We start from the raw sequence: 9,764 nt of genomic DNA, 5'->3' as shown, positions 1-9,764 counted from the left end.
CGAACCGCTGGGCCGTGGGCTGGTCGAGGGACCCCGAAGAGAGACCCGCAGTCTGGCCCGGGATGGGGGGGCGGTCGGAGCAGCTGCGCCCGCATCATACCCAAAAGCCGAGGAGGGGCGTGGGCTCTGGAGGAGTGGCTGCTGCCTGCACTCCGACGCTCCCGGGAGCCTTGTCCTCACCCCCAGCTCAGCGCTTCCTCCCTCAGCTCCTGGGCCCAGTCGGGCGGACGCACCGCTCGCGACCAGGCAGAACGCAGAGGAGCTCCGGAGCGGCAGCATGGAGGAGGAGCTGGCGTGGGAGACCCAGGGCCGTGAGTCCGCGGGGTGGGGGCCGGGACAGGGGCAGGTAGAGGCCGAGAGGATGCGCCGCAACCCAGCGCGGTCGACCGAACCTGCGATCTGCGCGGTCCGCGTGGCCACCTGCGTCTTGGGCTTCTTTGTGGCCCCGAGAGGAACTCGCACCTAGCCAAGGGGACGATGGCTGCTCACCTGAGACTGGGGGTGCTCCCCGCCCTGCAGCGGGGAGCTTGGGTGGAGGAGACGTTAGCTCAAAAGAAGATGGTAATACGATCCTTTATTGGGTACTTACTTTGTGTGCCAGACCGAGCCGGGGCTGGCACTTTATTTGATCTCCACGCAGCCTTCTGGGTAGGACCTACTGTTATCTCCATTTTGCGGAAGAGAAAGCTGAGGCACAAAGTGGTTAAACAAGTTGCCCAAGGTCACACAGCCTCAAAGTGGTAGAAATGCTGAGGGTCCCAGCTCCCTTAAAATGTCGGGGCTGGATGGGGAGTGGAGGAGGTATGGTGTGCTGCAGGGGGGATGAGGGCACCTCAGAGCCCCCTCCAGGAGTGCCTGGCTGCTAGGGCCTCTGGGCCAGTCCGTGGCATCCCTGTGGACATCAGCCAGCTTGGGGGACCTTTGGCTGCACTGCCTGGCAAAGGGAGAGAAGGACTGTGCCATTTTCCTCACTGGGATACAGATGGGAGTGGGGGTTCTGTCAGGTGCTGAGCCCTTCAAGCAGGTACAGGGTTCTACTTGGGGCAGACATCACTTGAGCAGACCCTTAAAGAATGTGCAGCAATGGATCATTGGGGTGCGTGGGAGGGAATTCTGCGCGGAGGACCCAGCATAGGCAAAGGCACAGAGGTCAGAGTGCAGTGTGTGTCTGTTGTGGCCAGAAAGAGGATGCATGGATTGAGATGCATGGAAGAGGTGAGACTGAAATTGATTTCACTGGCACTCTCCAGGGCCTCCATGCTCTCCTTCAGGCGCTTTCTTGGCTGTTTGCCAACACAAACCAGGCCACTCTCCCAGGTTTCCACCAAGAGAAAGGGAGTCAGAGCTGGTAAGGATCTCTACAGATCACTTTTTCACCCTCCCCTGATTCTACAGTGGACCTGAGGCCCCCAAGGGGGATGTTTCCTGCTGTTAGAAAGTGGCAGTGTGGGTACTAAACTCCAGCTACCCTAAGCTTACGCCTGAACTGCCAGATCTTTTGCTGAACCTGGATCATGGTGGTTTTCGTCCAAGAGTTTAAGGAAAGGAATGCTCAGGACACAGTTGCTTCCCGGAGATGTTTGAGATCTGAGAGGGATTCTTCCAGAAGGACCCTCTCCTCCCCTATAGGAAAGACGGACCCTTTTGGGGGTGAGGAAGGGTGGCGCCATCAATGGGGACCACACTTGGAAGGAGATGTTTTCCCCTCTCCCCTGAGGTATTGACATGAAGCTCCCCCTGTCCCCATACACCTCTTTCCTGCCATTTACCTGAGCTTGTGGTTTGTTTTTCCAGGGAACAAATGAGTCTCAACTGGGGCAACATCTTATATAGTTCAAAAGCCCTGAAGAGATTTAATGACTTGTGTGTCACTTATTCATTCAGCAAATATATGCCAGGGCCTGAATTTAGGGATATAGTAGTTAGCAAGTCAGACAAAAATCTCTCCTTCATGAGCTTATATTATAATGGGGGAAGCAGACAATAAAGCTAATAAATATGTAAATATAGCATAGGCCAGTGGTGAGGGGTGGTGTGGAGAAAAGCAGTGCAGGGAGGTGGGTAGGGAGGGTGTTTCCTTGGTTGGGGCTTCACTGGCTCAGAGAGCCTTGAACGAAGGAAGCCCCACCACCCCCAGGTCTTTGGCCGCCAGAATTTATTCTCTGACCCTTTGTTTTGGAGGAATAATATTGATGATGACGATGGTACTCTTTGCCAGATACCATGCTAGGAGCTTTTCACATACTTATATCCAATCATTACAATAACCCTACAGGGCAGCTCATGTCCCCATTTTGCAGATGAGGAAACTGAGGCACAGAAAAATTAAGTAACCTAAGTCACACAGCCAGGAAATGGCTCAGCCACAGGGCAGCAGCTCTGAGGTCCATAGGTTGCATCTATGAGGCCTCAGAAAGCCCCAAACCCTCCCCTGTATCTGGAAAGCCACGTGGAATTAATCTGGAAAAAACAAATTGATGGCAGGCTTCTCTGTCACTTTAATGCATCCTAGCCTTCCCTGCCAAGGCACTGGCGACCTGTCCCTGGATACACAGAGGGGCTGGGTCTGGACATTCACAGTGGACCAAATGTGCAGGATGTAGGCTCAGCAGCAATAAAACCTCAAATTACATGCGCTATACTGATTGTGCAAAGGGGTAGCCGATATTGGGTTGGCCAAAAAGTTCATTCGGGTTTTTCTGTAAGATGTTACGGGAAAACCCAAACGAACTTGTTGGCCAGCCCAATATTTGTCCCTTGTGCTTGTGTATCTAAGCCTTTCTGAAGGGGGGACAGGCATCTGTCAGCTTGGGGATTTTCAGTGTCACTCATGGAAGCAGAGTTTTGTGGATTCCTCCATGTGCTCAGCTTTGGGTGAAGTGTGGGTGGGTTGGCAAGTCTCAGGTGTGGCCAGAGCCCGCAAGGAGCTTGAGGTGCAGCCAAAGAGACCGGACATCCTTATAAGCCAAGAGCAGTCAGGATGACAGCAGCATGGGGTTCTGGTGAGATGAGCTCTGGACCACGTCATCAGGCCTGAGTCCCCCTGGCCTGGCCACCAACCCTCTGAGCCCACTGCTGGCCATGGCAAGGGGCTGGAAGGGGGGCTTGGAGGTTCCTTCTAGTCTGAGACTGAGATGAAGGTGCAGCGACAAGGATGAGAGGAGTGCAGAGACCACAGAGAAGGCAGAGAGGGCCCCACAACCGGGAGGCGAAAGCTGGTTAGGATTTGGGGATGAGGAGAGAAGAGGTGGAGGGATGAGGACAAAGAAGCCGGGTGAACACACGCGCCTCTGGCCTCACCCGGGCCTGACGCAGTGGGTGGCTCAGTACATCCTGGCTGCCTTCTTCACTGATGGAGCCATGGGAAAGGTGGTTATCGACTCCAGTGGGAATGAATTGCATTCCCTTCCTCAAGAACAGCAATAGCAGTCAGGAAAACTGGATGACGGGGCACCTCTGAGAGGGGAGGGGCACACACCTGGCTCCTGTGGATGGTCTTGCCCACGGTCTCCCAGCTTTAGTGTTCTGCCGAGTCCTGGTCACGTGGACATGAGGTGCGTTGAAAGGAGAATCAGCCTGTCTGGGGAAGTCTCCAACATTAAGAAAGAGGAGAAGCATCCACCCACCATTCTGAGCTGGAAGACCCCCTGCCTAGGAGACATTCAGGCCAGGGAGGGGCTGTTCCCCGATCCTCCTTACACAGTGTCGGGGGTCCTCTGCCCTCATCCTACACCCCTTTTTTGTCTGCACAGTGCTTCCTCTGGAGAGGCAGCTCCATGAGGCTGCCCGCCGTAACCACGTTGGGAGGATAGCTGATGGGGAGGAGAGTACACATCAGGGCCAGAAATCACGTGCGTAAAGGGGCTCCGGCTGGGAATAATGCTATAGTGTCACCTCCACACAGGAGGGGCAGTTCACGGAGCCTGGGGCAGGCACATCGGCACGCGTTAACTTGGGGGAGGCTCAGGCCCTGGCCTCCTTGTCCACTTTGTCTCAAAATCTCTGAGGCCCAAAGTCAGGGTCAGGATTCCAGCGCTCTTAACTCTTAATCCTTGTGACCCATCCAGAAGGCTCCTCCAAGAAACAGATTTAGAGTCAGGAGGGCAGGGGGTCAAAGGTCAGGAGTTGGAGGCTGGCAGGTAGGAACAGGCACCTGGAGAGACAAAGGTGGCCTGGTGCCTCTGGTCAGAAGTCCAGGGGTTCTGGACCAAGAGAGGCTGATGTGTCAGTTGCAATTTTTTTTTTTTTTACAGTGTTTTGTTTTAAAGTCTTTATTGAATTTGTTACAATATGGCTTCTGTTTTATGCTTTGGATTTTTGGCCACAAGGCGTGTGAGATCTTAACTCCCCGACCAAGGATCCAACCTGCACCCCCTGCACTGGAAGGCGAAGTCTTAACCAGTGGACCGCCAGGTCCCTGAGGCATCCTCCCAATGTGGTTCCGACCTCTCCAGAGGAAGCACTGTGGGGACAAAAAGGGGTGCAGGATGAGGGCAGAGGACCCCTGACACTGTATTAGGAGGATCGGGGAACAGCCCCTCCCTGGCCTGAATGTCTCCTAGGCAGTTCAGTTCTCTGAGGGCCAGTTCACTGGGCTGTGCCCACTGAGTGTGTAAAACTGTTGTGGGCCCAGGCCTGCCCTTGGCCTGGTGGGGAGACAGACCAGGCCTCAGGGAAGGGTGCAGGTGAGGTGATTCCCAGCCCTGCTGCAGAAGGGGAAAGCCATTCTTCTGGTTGGGGACACTGGGGACGGGCCTGGGTACCACGTGGGGTAGCCTTTCCATGTGTTGGGGCTTCTAGTTGTCGGGAGCATCTTAGAGGAGATGCCAGGACCTGGGTGAGAGGTCAGTGGAGGCTGAAAGGGTTGGATGCAGGATTCCTGACTATAGCAGTTTTCCTCTGTCTGGTTTGATGTGACAGGGGTACAACTTGGGTCTTCACAGCCTGCCTAGGGCTCAGTAATAGTAACAGGAATTCTAGGGTATGTCTGGTGTGTTTTGGTTTTCAGAGCACTCATCTACCTGTTTCCTGGTGGTTCTCACTCACCCCTGGAGAGGGGAGGAGAGCAGGGAGGATTAGTCCTATTTATAGATGGAGGCAGGCACAGAGGAGGGCAGCAAGTCACCTTAGGTCACACAGCACATTATTGGTGACTGGAGCCTTGGTCTCATCTCCTGGACAAGCACTTGCAAGGAAACATGGACTTGCAAGTTGTACTTGCATCTTATGGATGATAGGATACTAATGCCAGATTCATTCATTCATTTACTCGTTGAATGATTCATTTGTTCAATAAGTATTAAGGGCTTACTCTGTGCTGGCACTGTGCTAGGTGATGGGGACAGCAGAACCCAGGGCAGACATGGTCCCAGCCCTCTTCGAGCTGATAGTCTGGTGGGGGAAAACAGACATTAAATAGAGTATCTCACAAATAGTTCATTCCCACTGTCACAATTTGAGAGCATGTGGGCGTCAGAGGGGCCCTCTCAGCCAGAAGTCCTCCCAAGGAAGTGGCATTTTTGTGGGAGCCAGTGAAAAAGGCAGTGTTTCCAGGCAGAGGGGACAGCATGGGAAAGGAAGGGACAGCTCGTCCCCAGAGAGACCACACAGAAAATTAGTGTTTTCTTTTGTTGCCCCATCACATGCTGAAAACTGGAGGGAAGTGGGTTCATGTGTTGGAGGCTGGCTTCCCCCAGGCCTGCTCAGATGTGCTGAGGGCCAGAGACCAGGGTGAACTGCCAGGGCGGTCTGACAGTGAGTTTGGAGGTGGGGGGTAGGTCAGAACCCTTCAGCCCTGTTCTGAAGGAAGGAGGGGACACAACCCAGGCACTCAGGATTCCTCAGGGACTTGGAAAATAATCCTCAGACACAGGTGGCTGCCCGGTAGAGGGAGCAACAGGAACAGACTTAGAGACAGGATGCTGTCTGGCATTTCTGAGAAGTAGTGCCGGGCCATGCAGGGCCTCACAGGCCCAAGGTTTAGGAGTTTGATCCAAGAGCAGTGGGAAGCTGGGAAGAGTTTTAGGTGGGGGACAGACGGATCTAGACATGGTGTTTTACTACGTTCATTTCAGCTGCTGCAGAGTGGAAGAGGAGGGGGTCAGAGTGGGGCTGTGGCCCCAGCCGACTGGTCACCAGAGCCAGCAAAGGTCCTTCCACCCCGCAGACCAGCTGTCCTGGCCGGGAGGTAGGGAGGCTGTGCAAGGTGGGCCGGGCAGCCAGCTGGTGCCTCACAGGTTTCCTCTCCCTCCTGGCAGGTAGGCAGGGTGGCCCTGCACCGGGCTGCGGGCGCAGGGCACGAGCAGGCTGTGCGGCTGCTCTTAGAACGTGAAGCTGCTGTGGATGATGCAGATGCGGTACGGGTCCCCTCACGCAGGCATGTCTGTGTGTGCATGTCCGTCTTCCTGTCTGTCTTAGGGTGGGGCAGGGGCATCAGAACTCATTTTGGGTCTATGAGCCAGCTGTCGTTGCTGAGGTTGTCACTGATACACAGACGAACAGCTGCAGGCTGGGCAGGGGGTCAAAGTCTTCAGGGGCCAATGACTGTGTACCAATCCCACTTTCCCTTTGCACAGTCAAAAATATCTCTTCATTTTCAAGGGCCTTTCAGTTCTCAGCCTCACTTGTGATGTCAGTCACTCGTGATGTCATATGAACAGGGAGAGATATGGGCTGTAGAACAGGTAATTGGGTGGGTTGACAAAGGCCTCATTAGTAAAGTCATCAGGAGGGAGGTCTCTCATGATATGCCACAGGTCTCTGCCCTGGCAAACACTAACCCACAACTTGGATAAAGACTAACAGTCTTACTTAACAAATTGGCAGGGAGCACACTGCTAAGAGAGAGAACAGAATAATAACAAGGTCTAGGGCTTCCCTGGTGGCGCAGTGGTTGAGAGAGTCCGCCTGCCGATGCAGGGGACACGGGTTTGTGCCCCGGTCCAGGAAGATCCCACATGCCGGGAAGATCCCACATGCCGGGAAGATCCCACATGCCGCGGAGCGGCTGGGCCCGTGAGCCATGGCCGCTGAGCCTGCGCGTCCGGAGCCTGTGCTCCGCAGCAGGAGAGGCCACAACAGTGAGATGCCTGCTTACTGCAAAAAATAAAAAATAAATAAATAAATGATAACAAGGTCTACAAATTTATCTCTACGGGTTTGGGTAAAGAGCTGAATCTGACAACGGCATTTGACAGGGATACATTTTTTAAAAATTATAAACTTCTTTGCAGAAACTTAGCTTCCATGGAAATACTTTTCTTTGTCCTGACTTCTCTTTGCTCTGAGGCCCCACCACGAAGGGGGCTTGATTACAAGTCAGGGCTGGGGGTGGGGCAGCAACACCTGCCTCCCCACTCCCTCACCCCATCTCCTCCCTGCTCCTGCTTAGGCCTCATTTAGAGATGACCCTGGAAGGAGAGTGTCTGGGTTCCTTAGTCTGAGTGTCCCAGTAAACCACTGGAACTTCTTGCATCAGTCTTTTGCCCACAAAGACCCTCACTATTGGGACTTCTCTGGTTGGCACAGTGGTTAAGGATCCGCCTGCCAATGCAGGGGACATGGGTTCGAGCCCTGGTCCGGGAAGATCCCAGATGCTGCGGAGCAACTAAGCCCATGCGCCACAACTACTGAGCCTGTGCTCTATAGCCCGTGAGCCACAACTACGGAGCCTATGTGCCACAACTACTGAAGCCCGTGTGCCTGGAGCCCGTGCTCCACAACAAGAGAAGCCACTGCAATGAGAAGCCCGCGCTCCGCAATGAAGAGTAGCCCCCGCTCGCCGCAACCAGAGAAAGACTGCGTGCAGCAAGGATCACCCAACACAGCCAAAAATAAATAAATATTTTTTAAAAGACCCTCACTATCAGCACCATGCTCTGTTATTTCTTCCTTGAGGGACTGAGTGAGAAAAGAAGATATGAGGGAGAATAGTAAGAGAGGGTGCTTACAAATGTTCTCTGTTTCCTTTGCAAACAGCAATAAATACATCTTGAAAAATAAGAAGACTGGTAGGCGTGCCTACTTTAATAACAGGAGGGTAGAGGAGACACTGGAGAAGGGAAATCCTGTTGTTGGGGGAAGATCTCTAGTGAAAAGACACAGGGCTCTGTCCCAGATAGTTCCTGGAACTAGGACAGTGAGGTATCTTGGGGTTCCCACTGGCAAGAGGCTCTGTCTCCCATGACTCTCCTCCCCCAGCCTTGAGCCTTGACTCTTTTCATTCCCAAGCTCCTGTGGGCTTCTCCCCTTGGACTCTGTCCTTTGTCATCCAGCCAGCCCACAGTTACTGATATTCTACCAGTGGCTGAGCTCTGAGCCAGTGCTGGGTCTCCTGGCCTCTTTGGTTCTAGCTGAGACCAACTCTAGTCCCCATTTGAGGTGCTGTGGTGGGTCCAGCACCTTTCCAAGGTTTCAGGAGGAAGGGCTTAAATTCTTGTGGTCACTCTTGGCTCTTACTTCCAGCTTCTGCTCTGTTTTTGCCATCCTCTTGAAATTTTGCACATAGTCCTTTGTCTCTACCTTGGCATCACCCCTAACATGGATCACAGCCCTTCTCCCCACCTTCCATAGAGACCCCATTCACACACTTGGACGTGGGGCAGGCTTTCCAAAATAAGAGATGGAGGGGATTTACATTACACACAAAAACAATGTAAAAATCCTAAAATCCTGTCTTTGACATTCCTGTTCTTTATTATTTTCTTTCCTTTACCATATGCTTTCTTTTTTTCTTTTTTTAAATTTATTTTTTAAATTGAAGTATAGTTGATTTACAGTGTTGTGTTAATTTCTGCTGTACAACAAAGTGACTCAGTTATACATATACATACATTCTTTGTTATACTATTTTCCATTATGGTTTATCCCAGGACACTAAATATAGTTCCCTGTGCTATACAGTAGGACCTTGTCCATCTATTCTATATGTAATAGTTTGCATCTACTAACCCCAAACTCCCAGCCCATCCCTCCTTCCTCCCCCCTCCCCCTTGGCAACAACAAGTTTGTTCTCTATGCCATTCCTGTTCTTTAAAGTCCCTTGGTCCTTTCCTTGTCTTGGGCTTGGCCTCTTCCCCTGTCCCACTTTCAATGCTGTCCTTGTCTGCACCGTCCCCGCCCTGCCTACAAATCCCTGCCATGATGCCCAGTCAGTTCTTTCTGGGTTTCACGTTTCATCCCAAACACTTGTCACAGCTTTTACTCAAACCCAGTTCTGTCCCTAAGAAGGATTCTGGTGCCAACCACTAAGACCCCTTTTCCTGGTACGCCCCCCAGAAGCTCTTTGTGGAGCCAGGTGGGGAAGTGGTTGTGACTAGGGTGCTCTGTGCAGGTGCTGGGGTGAGGCATCCTTTCCCCCAGAGGTCCAGACTGTGAAACTGAGGCTGATTCAGGACTAGGCCAATGCTGTTCTGGCAGCTTAGAGTGTGCTTGGGATGAGGACACATCAGGGGACACTGATCCCTTAGCCCTTCCTGAGGTGGGCTCTGCATTTCTGCTCCCAGCTGGACTTGGGAGCATTTTCCCACTGCAAACCTGCTTCTTATGCTTGTGGGGAGCTTCTGTGGCCCATCAGTACCAGGTCACCCTGTGGGGTCGTTCTATGAATGACAAGCCGTTGGCTTCACCAGGGGACCCAGAGCCACACATGACCTTGTTTCTGTGGGAAAATATGTTCTGGTCTCTGAACGCCCAACTTAGAGACAAACTTTGGGGCTGCCCAAAGCTTAGGGAGGCCAGTGCGGCCTGTAGGCGGAAGGTGGTGA

General features: G+C 53.0%; 1 protein-coding gene across 1 annotated transcript in view; it reads left to right on the top strand.

Annotated features, from left to right (window-relative positions):
• The first annotated feature begins 277 nt into the window (after positions 1–277).
• Positions 278–9,764, top strand: part of ANKDD1A (ankyrin repeat and death domain containing 1A) — a 35,174-nt gene continuing 25,687 nt past the window's right edge. The window contains 4 exon segments of the mRNA XM_067029650.1: positions 278–311; positions 3,753–3,810; positions 3,812–3,851; positions 6,258–6,386. Of these exon segments, the coding sequence (XP_066885751.1) occupies positions 278–311; positions 3,753–3,810; positions 3,812–3,851; positions 6,258–6,386 (261 nt within the window).

The sequence above is a fragment of the Kogia breviceps genome, chromosome 3, assembly GCF_026419965.1.
Source record: "Kogia breviceps isolate mKogBre1 chromosome 3, mKogBre1 haplotype 1, whole genome shotgun sequence".
Classification (NCBI taxonomy): Eukaryota; Metazoa; Chordata; class Mammalia; order Artiodactyla; family Physeteridae; genus Kogia; species Kogia breviceps.
This window is presented reverse-complemented; position numbering and strand designations above follow the sequence as displayed.